A 14,543-nucleotide genomic window follows, 5' to 3' on the forward strand; every position below is an offset into this window, starting at 1 on the left:
TCATGATTTCACGGTTGCTGAGTTAGAGCCCTGCATCGGGCTTTGTGTTGACAGCTCAGAGCCTGGAGCCTGCTTCAGAATCTATCTTCCTCTCTCTCTGTTCCACCTCCACTCTTTCTATCTCTAAAAATAATAAATAAAACATTTAGAATAATCTTAAAAAAAATAAAGTAGAGTTAATACCTATCCTTCTCAAACTATTCAAAAAAACTAAAGGAAGTTTTCCAAATCCATTCTACAAGACCAGCATTGCTCTGATATTAAACCAAAGACACTACAAACAACAACAACAAAATAAACAAATTAAAAAACAATAGGCCAATATCCCTGATGAACATAGATGCAAAAATCCTCAACAAATTATTAGCAAACTCAATTCAAAAATTAATTAGAAGGACCATTCACCACAATCAAGTGGGATTTATTCCAGGGATGATCCAATACCCACAAAACTGAACATGATACACCACGTTAACAAAAAGAATAAAAACAAGATTATCTCAATAGATGCAGAGAAAGCATTTGACAAAATTCAACATCCATTTATGATAAAGAATTTCAACAAACTGAGTAAAGGAACATACCTCAACATAATAAAGGCCATGTATGAAAAACCACAGCTAACATCATATTCAACAACGTAAAACTGAAAGCTTTTCCCCTATAATCAGGAACAAGACAAGGATACCCACACTTGTCACTTTTATTCAACCTAGTACTGGAAGTCCTAGGCAGAGAAATTAGACAAGAAACAAAAGGCATCCAAATTGGTAAGGAAGAAGTACAACTTTCCCTATTTGCAAATGATAGGACATTAAATATAGGAAACCCTAATATGCAAAATTAATATACAGGCATCTGTTGCATTTCTATACACTAATAATGAACAATAAGAAAAATTAAGAAAACAACCCCACTTATAGTCACACCAAAAACAGTAAAATGCCTAGGAATAAATTTAACCAAGAAGTTGAAACGTCTATACTGTGAAAATTATAAGGCACTGATGAAATAAGCTGAACACAAATTAATGGAAAGACATACCATGCTCATGGATTGGAAAAGTAAGCATTGTTAAAACGTCCATACTATCCAAAGAAATTTACACATGTAATCTAATTCATATCAAAACACCAACAGCACTTTTTCACAGAAACAGAACAATCCCAAAATTTGTATGGAACCACAAAAGACCATGAATAGCCAAAGCCATCTTGATAAAGAATGACAAAGCTGGAGGTATCATCTTCCCACATCTCATACTAATCTATAGTAATCAAAACAGTATGGTACAAGCACAATTATAGACACACAGATGAAAAGAACAGAATAGACAGCCCAGAAATAAACACACACATATGTGGTTAATTAATCTACAAAAGAGAAGGCAAGAATACACTACACAGAAAAGATGGTTTCTTCAATAAGGAGTGTTGGAAAAACTGAACAGTAACATAAAGAATGAAACGGGACTACTTTCTTATACCATATACAAGAATAAACTAAATGGATTAAAAACTCTAAATGTAAGCCCTGAAACTATATAAGTCCTAAAAGAGAACATAAGCAGTAAACTCCTAGACATCAATCTGAACAGTATATTTTTCCATCAGTCTCCTCAGACAAAAGCAACAAAAGCAGAAATTTAAAAAATGAGACTACATAAAACAAAAGCCTTTTGCACAGTGAACCAAATCAAAAGGCAACCTACTGGATGAGAGAAAATATTTTCAAATGATCTATCCAATAGGGGGTTAATATCCAAAACATAAAGAACTCCCATAACACCAAAAAACAATCCAATTTAAAAATGGGCAAAGTACCTGACTAGACACTTTTCCAGAGACATACAGATGACCAACACATATGGCAAGATGTTCAACATCACTCTCATCAGGAAAACGCAAGCCAAAAGCACCATGAGGTCGCACCTCAAGCTTAAGACAATTATTATCCAAAAACTAGAAGATACCATGTGTTGGCAAGGTGTGGAGAAGAAGTAGGTCCCTCATACGCTGTTGATATGAATGTAAACTGGTGCAGCCACTAAGGAAAACAATGTAGAACTTCCTCAGAAAATTAAAAATAGAACTACCATGAGGTCCAGCAATCCCACCTCTGGGTATAAACCCAAATTGGATGAATTCAGTACCTCAAAGAGCTATCTGCACTCACAAAATTCAGTGCAACAGTTTTCACAAGAGCCAAGATACAGAAACAACCTACATGTCCATTGACAGATAAAGGGATAAAGAAACTGTGGTGTATATATACAACAAAGGATTATTTAGACCTGCCATTTGCAACAATGGACGAAGGATGGACCTTGAGAGCATTATGCTAAGCGAAATAAGTTAGAGTAGGACAAATACCATGATCTCATTTACATGTGGAATCTAAAACAAACAAACAAACAAAAAACATACAATGAGATACCACCACACACCGATTAGAATGTCTATATTTTCTGACCATACGAAGTACTGAGAAGAACAGTTGGAGCTCTCATATATTGCTAATGCAAATAAACATCACAGCCACTCTCAAAAACAATTTTGTAGTTTCTTACCAAGTTAAACATACACCTACCTTCTAGCCCAGTGAACCTATCCTAGGTATTTACCCAAAACATACTGAAATTTACGTTCATACAAAAACTTGTACATGGATCTTTATGGATGCTCCGATAGCCTAAAATCATAAACTTAAAGTCTCTTCTCAACTGAGAACTAGATCATTAAAACCGTGGTACCTCCCTACAATGGAATACTCAGCAATTAAAAAAAATGAATAAATACAAAACAAACAAATTTCAAGTGCATTATGCTAAGTAAAAGCAACCAAACTAAAAAAAAAAAAAAAAAAAAAAAAGCAACATACTGTATGATTCCACTCATATGGCATTCTGGAAAATGCACAACTAGTGTTGGAGGACAATTCAGTGGTTCCCACAAGTTCAGGTTAGGGAAGGGTATGACCAAAAAAGGGCAGAAGTGAGGCTCTTTGCAGTGATGGCACTTTTTGGCACTGTGGTTGTAGTTGTCATTATACAACCATGGGCATTTATCAAAATTTGTAACAGCATATAAAGAGCAAATTTTACTGTGTATGGATTTTAGATAGTTTAGAAAATCAGAAAGAGACAGAGATCTCTCTGGACATTAGATATCTCTGGATGAGAAACAGTTTTCATTTAACAAATGTTTAAGGCCCATAAAAAATGGACCAAATATACAACAGTAAATAAAATAGATCTCCCTACCCTTGGATAGTTTAGTCTACTTGAGCAGGCAATGTCTCCAGAGTGGGAAAACAAAGACCAAGTGGTGTGAACAGAATGGCCGCCATCTTTAAATACAACAAGACACCTCCCCTCAACTACTCTGCCCTGTCATCTGCAGCCTTATATGTATTAAGCCATCCACAGGCCAACTTCATCAAAGAGTTGTCCACCCTCACTCATCCCCCATAACCCTACTCCCTCTTTTAGGGAAGTTTAGGTTCTCATTTAGACCACCAAAGAGAGGTTGCTCTTCAGTCATCAATTTACTTGACTTCTCAACAGATTTTGGCTCTATCACTCATACTTATGCAAATACCCTGTATCCTTGACTCTCCTAGTTTTCCCTTTCCCTCTCTGACTGCTCCTTCTCAACCAGGTTTAGCATCCCACAAGGCTTAGTCCTACCCTAGGGCCCATGCTCTGCTCTTCCTATGTACTCTCCCTTGGGAGTTTCATTCATATTCAGTCTCAACGGACACCCAATTATTGTTAAGTCCCAAAGGTCTATACTCCACTCAGAGCTCTTCTCAAAGCTCCAAACTTAGAGATGCAATCACCTATTCCAGATCTCACTTGGCTCAAAATGACTCAGATGGTTCAAATACACTGCAACTCAGTATGTCCAACATCTGCCATATGAATTCCTCCACCAAACCTTTCCTGCCTACATTTCTCAGTGTTGGTCCTGGCATGCGGTTTACCTGCCAGAAACACAGGAGTTATCTTTGACCCTCGCCCACCTCCTTTCCCACCAAACCATCAGCAATACCTACTAATTTCATTTCCCAAATCACTCTCCAATTTGCCTCCTTTACTCCATCCCTACTGCCTCTACCCTAGTCCAGCAACTATCTGGTAGCTTTATAACCACTACCTGTTCTCAACACATCATTTGGATTTCCTCCAATCCAGTTCGTTTTTTCCAAATGTAAGTTTCATCCCATCACCCCTCCTTTCAGAAAACAAAAGGCTTCCCATTCACAGAACAAAACCCAAATCTTCACTAGGTCTAGCACTGCCTCAAGCTCTTGCCTCATCCTTCTTACTCCCTTTGCTCCAGACACAAGAGCTTTCTTTCATGCCCTCAAATGCATGATGTACTATGCTACCACAGGGCCTCTCTCCACAGACTGTCCTCCTTTGGATTACACTCATCTCTCCCTGATCCCAACATTAACCAGGAGGTCACTTCATCCATCACATTTTATCTCCAGTATCAATTCAGCAGAGAAGACTTTCTTAACCCTGAAGTCGAGGTCAGATTCTCTCTTTTTATTTATTTTTTGGATCATTTGCTTCCATTAAAAATTATGAAGTCACTAATGGGGCCTTTTGATTGTGTCAATCACCAACAATAGGACTATAAACTTTAGGAGATCAGGGACTTTGTATTTTGCTCAACGTTGAAAGTCTAGCACCTAACACAGCAGCTGCTTTATACTAGGTACATAGTATTTGCTAAAAATTGGACTCAGCAATCCCACAAAACGAGGTATAATTTCATACATGTCTGCATTCTCTAATAGCAACGTCCTATTAACCATCTATTAACCCAACCGCCTATTAACAGAGAGCTTGATTAAATATATTGTGACACTAAAGAAACTGATCCCATTCACAACTGCACCAAGAACCATAAAATACCTAGGAATAAACCTAACCAAAGATGTAAAAGATCTGTATGCTGAAAACTATAGAAAGTTTATGAAGGAAATTGAAGAAGATACAAAGAAATGGAAAAACATTCCATGCTCATGGATTGGAAGAATAAATATTGTTAAAATGTCAATACTACCCAAAGCAATCTACACATTCAACGCAATCCCAATCAAAATTGCACCAGCATTCTTCTCAAAGCCAGAACAAGCAATCCTAAAAGTTGTATGGAACCACAAAAGACCCCGAATAGCCAAAGTAATATTGAAAAAGAAGACCAAAGTGGGAGGCATCACAATCCCAGATTTTAGCCTCTACTACAAAGCTGTAATCATCAAGAAAGCATGGTATTGGCACAAAAACACACACATAGATCAATGGAATAGAGAACCCAGACTTGGACCCACAAAAATATGGCCAGCTAATCTTTGACAAAGCAGGAAAGAATATCCAATGGAAAAAAGACAAGTCTCTTTAACAAATGGTGCTGGGAGAACTGGATGGCAACATGAATAATGAAACTAGACCAGTTTCTTACACCATTCACAAAGATAAACTCAAAATGGATGAAGGACCTGAATGTGAGACAGGAAACCATCAAAACCCTAGAGAAAAAATCAGGAAAAAAACCTCTTTGACCTCAGCCACCGTAATTTCTTACTTGACACATCTCAAAGGCAAGGGAATTAAAAGCAAAAATGAACTATTGGGACCTCATGAAGAGAAAAAGCTTCTGCACTGCAAAGGAAACAATCAACAAAACTAAAAGGCAAACTACAGAATGGGAAAAGATATTTGCAAATGACATATCAGACAAAGGGCTAGTATCCAAAATCTATAAAGAACTCACCAAACTCCACACCCAAAAAACATCCAGGGAAGAAATGGGCATAAGACATGAATAGACACTTCTCTAAAGAAGACATCCAGATGGCCAACACGCACATGAAAAGATGTTCAACGTCACTCCTCATCAGGGAAATACAAATCAAAACCACACTGAGATACCACCTCATGCCAGAGTGGCTAAAATGAACAAATCAGGAGACTATAGATGCTGGAGAGGATGTGGAGAAATGGGAACCCTCTTGCACTGCTGGTGGGAATGCAAACTGGTGCAGCCACTCTGGAAAACAGTGTGGAGTTTCCTCAAAAAATTAAAAATAGAACTACCCTATGATCCAGCAATAGCACTGCTAGGAATTTACCCAAGGGATACAGGAGTGCTGATGCATAGGGGCACATGTACTCCAAAGTTTATAGCACCACTTTCAACAATAGCCAAATTATGCAAAGAGCCTAAATGTCCATCAACTGACAAATGGATAAAGAAGATGTGGTTTATATACACAATGGAATACTACTTGGCAATGAGAAGGAATGAAATCTGGCCATTTGCAGCAACATGGATGGAACTGGAGGGTATTATGCTAAGTGAAATAAATCAGGCAGAGAAAGATACCATATGTTCTCACTCATATGTGGATCTTGAGAAACTTAACAGAAGACCATGGGGGAGGGGAAGGGGAAAAAAAAAGTTACAGAGAGGGAGGGAGGCAAACCATAAGAGACTCTTAAATACAGAGAACAAACTAGGGTTTGATGGGGATGGGGGAGAGGGGGAAATGGGTGATGGGCATTGAGGAGGGCACCTGTTGGGTTGAGCACTGGGTGTTGTATGGAAACCAATTTGACAATAAATTATATTTAATAAATACACACACACACACACACACACAGTGACATGCATACAATGGAATACACTATGCAGCTCTTTAAGGCAACTTGATCTGCATTGATATGGAAAGATCCTCAAGATCTATTTGTGAATAAAGCCAAAGTATAGCAAAGTGTATAGAGTGGGCTGCCATTTGCGTAAAAGAACACAGTAAATATACAAGTGTGAATTCTTTCTTGGATGAAAATACTCATTAAACATTTATAAGAAACTAGTAACAGTAGCTACTTGAAGGGTAGGTGGGAAATGGGTGGGTGGGTGTCAGAGATGAGAGAGAAACTACTGACTACCATTTTATACTTCTAGATTTGGGGACCCTCATGAGCCACTCAACATGTGCAAATTAGGTTATTAACTCAAAAAATATGAGTCCTTGTCCCGTGGGATACCCAAAACCCCACATCAGAACACTCCCAGAAGTCAGTCTGTCACACTGCCTTAAAAACATCTCGGATGTTTTTAAGAGACTGGGACTGGCCACCTCCTCTACTGAGCCAGCCCCAGCTGGCTCGAATATGCCAATGCTATTTGGGAAAGTGACAGTCTTCAAAATCTGCCCCCAACTCTGACATCTGTCCCAGATGGACAGATCCCTTTTATATTTTCATACCCCAAATTACTGTTTTTAAGTTTATTTTTAGACAGAGAGAGCACATGCGCACACACACGTGCTCACATGGCGGGTGGGAAGGGGGCGAGACAAAAGGAGAGAGAGAATCCCAAGCAGGCTGTGCGTCATCTTGGCACAGCCCAAAGCAGGGCTCAGTCTCACAAAGCGTGAGATCATGACCTGAGCCAAAATCAAGAGTTGGACACTTAACCAACTGAGCCACCCAGGCGCCCCTTTACCCAAAACTATCTTAACCTTTACATTCCACAACCATTTTGGCCACCCTGTATCTCTATGTCTTAACAAATAGAGTTAACCATCAAAGAAGTGTTAGCTATAGCAATCATTTCCTTGAGGACTTTTTCTTCTCCCTTAAAAGACTGCCCAGAGCCTTTTGCTATCAACAACATCAATGATATAATAGTCATAACAGCTCTCATGTATTGAGTACATACTCCGTCAGGCACTACGCTAAGGGCTTTACATATTTTCATTTTTTTTACATAGCTAAATCATATTGCATCAGCCCTATGATGTGGATTGTTTCCATTTTACAGGAGAGGAAACTGAGGCACTGTGCCCACCTTCACTCCATCTTGTTCTCTCACTTTATGAGGATCCCAATACCAAGTAGTAAAGCCTCAGGAAGCTACAGTTTACGAACAGTGTTCTGTTTTGTTTTTTTTTAACTGCCAGAGGAGTGGGAGGGATAATACTCTTTGGTCTGGGCTTCTGGAAGAGTATTCTTGACTCCTTTGGTCACAAAATTCAGACAAGATGCAGCTTTTCTATTACTTTGCTGTGACGTAGGGCACAGCCATTTCTTACCCTATTGTCTTCCTGGATCTCCCAGTCGCTGGAAAAAGTTGCCAGGTGCTGCCCTTGAGAACAATTCGAAAACTGGAAAAGGCTGGAAAACATCCTTCTGTTCTCTTGAGTGTCTGGAAAGATAGCATCTTGGAAATTGACTCCATGAGGCAAGAGGTTATAATTTTCATCCATCCTAATGGGGGGAAAAAAAAAGCAGAACTGCAGACTGGACAGCCATAAGGTACACCAGCTTTAATCAACAGTTGTCAAGACCGTGACAATCTTGCCTTTACACCACCATGTCTCTCATGGCTCTCATTAGAGGACTTACTATTTCTAATGGTTTCCCTGCCTCACATTGCACGAATCTATCCTTAAGGTTTTCCAACAGATGAGTTTGGGTGAAGGGTTGGGGAGAGGGGATGCAGATGTGTTGGTCTATTTGTATATCGCCCAAGTGGCCTTTCTCACAGGGTGTCCCTTGTTTCTTGATGAAAGGAAAGCCAGTTATAAGGACCAGTTATAAGCCAGTTGTAAGGTTCGAATCCTGCCATTGCTACTTGTCTTCTGACAGGAGACACAAATTTTCTAAATTCTCTAAGCTTCACTGTTCCAGTCTGTAAAAAGAGGAGGAGAATAGCACCTTCTTGGTGGTAGTGTAAGAACTGCATTGTAAAGTGAAGAGGAACCTGGGGGGCTCAGTCGGCTGAGCATCGGACTTCGGCTCAGGTCATGATCTCCAGGCTTGTGGGCTCGAGCCCCGCGTCGGGCTCCGTGCTGACGGCTCAGAGCCTGGAGCCTGCTTCAGATTCTGTGTCTCCCTCTCTCTCTGCCCCTCCCCTGCTCAAGCTCTGTCTCTCGCTCTCAAAAATAAACATTTAAAAAAAAAAGTTTTAAAAAAGAGAGAAAGAAAAAGTATCTGGCATGGATTGAGTGCAGTTCAGATGTTAACATTTTTACAAAGGACAAATTGCCTGTTGCAAAGATAAATCACGCAGAGACAGGGCAGGTAGAAGTTAACCTCCAGCACAAAAAGGTGCAGGGCAGACCAGGGAGCGGCCATTGCCGCTTTCCCCAGTGACAGTGCCCAGAATCTGTTCTTGCCTCACTGGGTCCAGAGTAACAGCAGAGGAATGATTTGTATGCAGTTGTCAGGACACTTCGGGGCAACACAGCTCTGTGAAATGGAAATCTGTCAGACTACCAGTTGACTCTGTATTTCTGCCCTAAGTTTTTGTAAATATGTCAAAGAGAAAGAAGAAAGAGCTGGCTGACCACCACAGAGCCCCTGGACAAAACTCTTTCATGATAAAATCAGAAAATAAATCATGTCTGCTCAAGTTCTCCAGCTCTTACTTCTTTGGAAAATAAAGTTTCAGTGATTAATAGCTTTATAGCTGGGTTCTCGGTGTCCTTCCTAAAGAAAAATATGAAAAATCTAAGTTTCTTTGTATCAAGAAGAATATGGTCTCACTCCTCGCTGCCTTTATTTAGAAACTATATTTCAACAGCAATTAAAAGAAGAAAAACAACTTAATCTAGCTAAACCACGGCAGCAAACACAAAGCACGCCATGTATTCTAAACTTAGAGATCTGGCTTCGATACAGAAAACATGTGTTGCCACGAGCTTATGAACGCCCCTCGGTGGACCTTAAGGTTTTCTTTCCCAGAGTGGTGGGAAATCTCAAGAGCTAAAAGTGATCTGCAGACTGAGGTCATAGTCATTCCAAATGTTCTTAGTGCTACTTTATGGACTGAGAAGACTGGAACCATCACTAGTGTTAACTGTGGATCAATTCACTCCCTTGCTTGACATGTAGGTTAGTTTCCAGTTCCATGTTCCCCTCAGCTGCTCTGTGTCACTCTCATTCAATTGGAGACAGCCAATGCATTTAGCGTTGCACCTGCCAGTCTCTATTTCAAACTTGAAGCCCATTGACTGAATTCTTATACACGTGAATTCCATCGTGACTGCAGGCCAATCTTCACGGAACTTCACAAGATTCCAGGAGTCTCCAGTCAGAGAGGGACTTCCAGCCGGATTCATTTATTCTCTTCCAAGCACTGGGAGACTGTCTTCCCCCCACCCCCCAGCAGGCCCCCACACAAACCTCTGCTATTCTGAAAAGCCCAGCACTGAGGTCTGCTGGTGGTGGACAAGGGGGGGGGAAACAAAGGGACAGCTGGGATGCATTCTGCAGGATTCCTATCTTGGCATTTAAGCAGGGGGGGTGGGGTGGCAGAGGGACTATTTGTTCTGCCTCTAACCTGTCCCAGGTGTTCTGCATGATTACTGTGTGTTAGTCTCCACCAACCTTGTTTCTCGCATTATGAAAGGGAGAGTATGGAGGTTCTTCAGAAGGCAACTTGCTCAAAACTCACACGAAGAGCAGAGCCAGAACTCCAACAGTCTGATTTCAAAGTTTGTTTCTTTTTTTACCCCTCAGCATCTCAACCTACTCCCAGTGAATCCAATTAAAATAAAAATTAAAAAAAAAAAAAAAAAAAAAAAAAAGGAGTCAAAAGGATTTTGGAAACCACCCTGAGCTTTTGCTGGAAACACTCCTCTGTGCATTCAGCAGAGAAACTACCCCTGTTTTTTCGACAGCTTTAGCCAAAGGCCCCCAGGCCCCCATGTCTAGACGTGGGACAGAGCAGGAGAGAATAAAGAGCAAGGAAAGGAGCCCAAGGGATATTCTAATAGGGCCTGGACAGCTTTCCCTGGAGGTGCTGAGCCGGCTCCAGATAACGGTGCCCTCGGGAAGTCAGGCCAACGAGCAGAGGAGGTGGTGTGGGCGGGAGGGGCCGCGCTCACCTGAGGAAGAAGAAATAGGAGTAGTCCTGGACCACGGTGTGCGAGTGACACGAGAAGTAGCCCAGGCCGGTGAGGTTGAGCCTGGAGCCCGCGGGCACCTCCAGCATGCTGCCCCACGCCTGGTCGCACAGCATCTCGATCTCGGCGGAGTAGAAGAGCCCCGCGTCGCTGGGCTCGTACTGCCACGGCAGGTAGTTGTACAGGCCGTGCACCTCCTGGTGCAGCGCCAGCACCTTGGCGTACACGATGATCTCGGCCAGCTCGGCGCGGCAGCCCTCGCTCAGGGGTCTCCACTCCGAGGGCAGCTGGCAGCCGCGGGCGGCCCCGAGCCGGCCGGCCACGCAGAGCGCGGCGAGCAGCAGCGGGCGCAGCATGCCGGCGGCGGGAGCGGACGGCGGGCGCGGCCCGGGTCGGCGCTGCGCCCCGGGCGCACTAGCCAGGGCGCATGGCGGGGACGCCCGGGACCAGCAGGGCAGAGCGGGGGCGCGCGGCCGCCGGGCGCGGGAGGCGTCGGGGAGCCGGGAGCGCCCGCCCCGCCGGCCCGCGAAGGGCAGCCCTGCGCGCTGGGCTCGGCGCGCCGCTACTGTCCGCCGCCGGGCTCGCGGCGCCCGGCCCGCGTCCGCGTCGCTTTAAAGGGTCTCGGGGCGGGCCGGCCGCCCGCCTCTTGCCCTGCCCCCCGCGACGGGGCGTGGGCTGCGGCGGGAGAGGGCGGAGAGGCGGCCGGGGCGGAGGTGGGCGGCCGGCCAGGGGCGCTCGGGAGCTGCGGCGCGCAGGGCCGGTCCCCCGAGGCCCCGCGCGCCGTTGGGGGAGTGCGGGGCCTGCGGGAGACGGTCACTGACTGCTGGGAGCCGCGGCCCGGCCCTCCTCCCGCGCCCCACGATGCGCTGTGTCGGAGCTCTCCAGGCGGAAAGCCTGTTCCAAACCAACAATCGCTGTTCCTTTGCGTGAGTACCGTGTAGACGTGTTGACATTTTCTGGGTCGTTCTTTTAGAGTCAACACGCGTCGAGATCAAATCTGACTTTTGCTTCGCAGCGGTGAATTGGGAAACCCAGCGCGGGCCAATAAACTTGTGCCGATCTGTCTCGCTCGCTCTCTCTCATGTTGCTTATGACTTAATGGTAATCTCAGGAAAGCCTTCATAAAAGATTCGAAAAGCCATGCTGTCCTGATTTTCCTAAAGCTGCACGATTTACATAATTCCTATTTACAGCTTCTGAACACCCTACACCTGAGAAATAAATGCAGTAAATTCCACCCAGCTTCTCACACGTCCGTGCGTCAGTGCAGGAGTCTGAGGGAGATCCAGGCTCAACAGTCTCTTTCTCTCTAAACTCACCCGCTCCTTTTATCTCTGAACTACCGTTAAGTGTTTCCCAATGCAGTAAGAAGAAAAAAGAGGATGATCACTTATAAATACATTTATATTTTTATATGTGTTACATCATACATATAATCATGCATGTAATGTGCATCCCATGGTACTTATATCATAGGTATTATATGTATATTTATAATAAATTTATAAGCAGAACTGCCTTAAAACAGAAGCCTCTGTTCCTTAAGCATCTTATTTCTGCAAGTCTGAGCCTTGGCACACAGCTAAATTCTTCTATGCGTTGAAGGGAAAACTCAGGGAATTCTGGAAGGAAAGGTAAGGAGAAGAGAGGATAAAGCTGCAGGAGACAAGGTTTCAAGTCTGGGCCTCACCTCCCCCTGGCTCCCAAGTCTTCTCCCTGTGGCCCCTAAATCTTCAGCCGGGGGAATTTAATTCATGATTGCTTGCCACCCAGCAAGGGCAGTCTTTGAAGGCAACTCTCCCGTGCAGGTCCCTCCCCTGCAGGACAGGGAGTCAGGAGGAAGAGGCCAGAAGAGAGGCCATCTCGGGCAGGAGGGGGACATCCAAGGGAGGGCTTTGGGCATCCCCGGAAGTGGGATCGCCAGGACTCCAGGCAGCCCTGCGCTGTTAAGAGAATGGGAAACCGCAGCTAACATTCTGTCACACTAGCCCAGAATCTGCTCAGCGCCTCAATCGACCAAATTCTTTTTCTTACAAAACCCTCTGTGATGCGCCTAAAAACAGACAGATGTGTCTGCGCCTACCAGACAGTCGGTTAGGCGTCCAGCTTCGGCTCAGATCATGATCTCACTGCTTGTGGGTTCCAGCCCTGCACTGGGCTCTGGGCCGACAGCTCAGAGCCTGGAACCTGCTTCAGATTCTCTTTCTCTCGGCCCCTCCCCCACTTGTGCATGCTTTCTCTCTCTCTCTCTCAAAAATAAATAAACATAAAAAAAATCTTTAAAAAAATAAAAGAGTGGGGCTCGAGATAACAGTAGCCCTCATGGTATATGACCCCCACCCCCAAACCCCCTGGTAGATACCAGATTTTCACACAATGGGTAAATGGTGTTCAAGGATAACATCAGACACCGTATATCAGCACTGCTCGCTTGTCTCTCGCTGAATATGTAATATAGGAAATTTCATAATGTCGTCGTCTCCGTCTGCTAGGGCTACCATAGCGAAATCCACCGACAGGTGGCTCAAAGCACAGACAGTTCTTTTGTTACTGTTCTAGAAGCCAAAAGCCCAAGGTCAAGACGTCATCAGGGTCAGTTTCTGGTGTAGTCTCTCTTCCAGGCTTGTAGATGGCTGCCTCCCCTCTGTGTCTTCACGCGGCCTTTCCACCTTTCCTTTTGTGCATGTAGGGAGAGAGAGAGAGAGAGAGATCTGATGTTTCTTCCTCCTCATATAACGACGTCCATCCTATCCGAATAGCCCCACTCTTGTGACCTCGTTGTTCTTAATTACTTCTCTAAAGTCTTTACCCCCAAATGCAGTCTCCTTGTGGGTTAGTGTTTGAACGTGTGAATTTGGGAGGAGAAGGAAGGAGAGACAATTTAGTCCGTAACAGCTAGTTAGTAGGTATTCTGTAGGTCTGCTAGAGAAAGACAGAGAGGGGATATACAATGGCTTATATTCCTGGCAAGCCAACTTAGAGCAAGTGTTGCCAAATTACAATATTAATAATTGCTAACATGTATTTATTGCTTACTGTGGACCAAGCACAGTTGTAAGGAGTTTGACTGTGTTATCTGAATTAATTCTCCAAACAACACTCCTAAGTAGATACTACTATCATCCTCTTTTTGCAGATAAAGAAACTTTGGCACAGAGAGGTTAACTGACTTACCCAAGATCACAGAGCTAGACAGTGACTGAGCCAGGATTCAAACCCCAGCATCAGACTCCAGAATATATGCGTTTAACTACATTATGAGAATATGGACAAAATAGGCAGTGTTTTAAAGGTACAAGTGGGCCGTTCATCTAGAAGTAAATATATGCAGAGTAATAACCTTAGCATAATCACCAGTGATGGCTAAATCAGTATGTAATTGGACTAACATGAAATTTGAATTAACCGGCGACCCTGCTCTGTGTTTGTCGTATGCTGCAATTTATACAGACAAGATGGTAAGAAAGTTTTTCAAATGCATCTTCAGGCATCTCCAAGGCCTGGAAAAGATCTGTCCACTTCGACAGGCCTTAAAACCCTGACTTTTCTTTCCATTTAGACAAGCAAAAAAAAAAAAAAAAAAAAAAAAAAGTCAGTATGTATGGCTGATT

At 43.6% G+C, this 14,543-nt stretch overlaps 2 protein-coding genes across 3 annotated transcripts in view; both read right to left on the bottom strand.

The window, feature by feature from the left end:
- CCDC3 (coiled-coil domain containing 3) overlaps positions 1-13,148 on the bottom strand; it is a 118,709-nt gene extending 105,561 nt beyond the window's left edge. Inside the window, exons 1-2 of the mRNA XM_045465076.1 lie at positions 10,915-13,148; positions 8,116-8,290 (exon numbers count right to left, since the gene is read on the bottom strand). Of these exons, the coding sequence (XP_045321032.1) occupies positions 8,116-8,290; positions 10,915-11,288 (549 nt within the window). The 5' untranslated portion in view covers positions 11,289-13,148. The remainder of the gene's footprint in view (positions 1-8,115; positions 8,291-10,914) is intronic.
- A 199-nt stretch (positions 13,149-13,347) lies between these two features.
- Positions 13,348-14,543, bottom strand: part of LOC123591192 — a 75,095-nt gene continuing 73,899 nt past the window's right edge. For both annotated transcript variants that reach the window (XR_006709159.1, XM_045465077.1), the window contains one exon: positions 13,348-13,606. The gene's annotated coding sequence lies outside the window, so the exon portion shown is untranslated. The remainder of the gene's footprint in view (positions 13,607-14,543) is intronic.

This window comes from Leopardus geoffroyi, chromosome B4 (genome assembly GCF_018350155.1).
Source record: "Leopardus geoffroyi isolate Oge1 chromosome B4, O.geoffroyi_Oge1_pat1.0, whole genome shotgun sequence".
In the NCBI taxonomy this organism is placed as follows: domain Eukaryota; kingdom Metazoa; phylum Chordata; class Mammalia; order Carnivora; family Felidae; genus Leopardus; species Leopardus geoffroyi.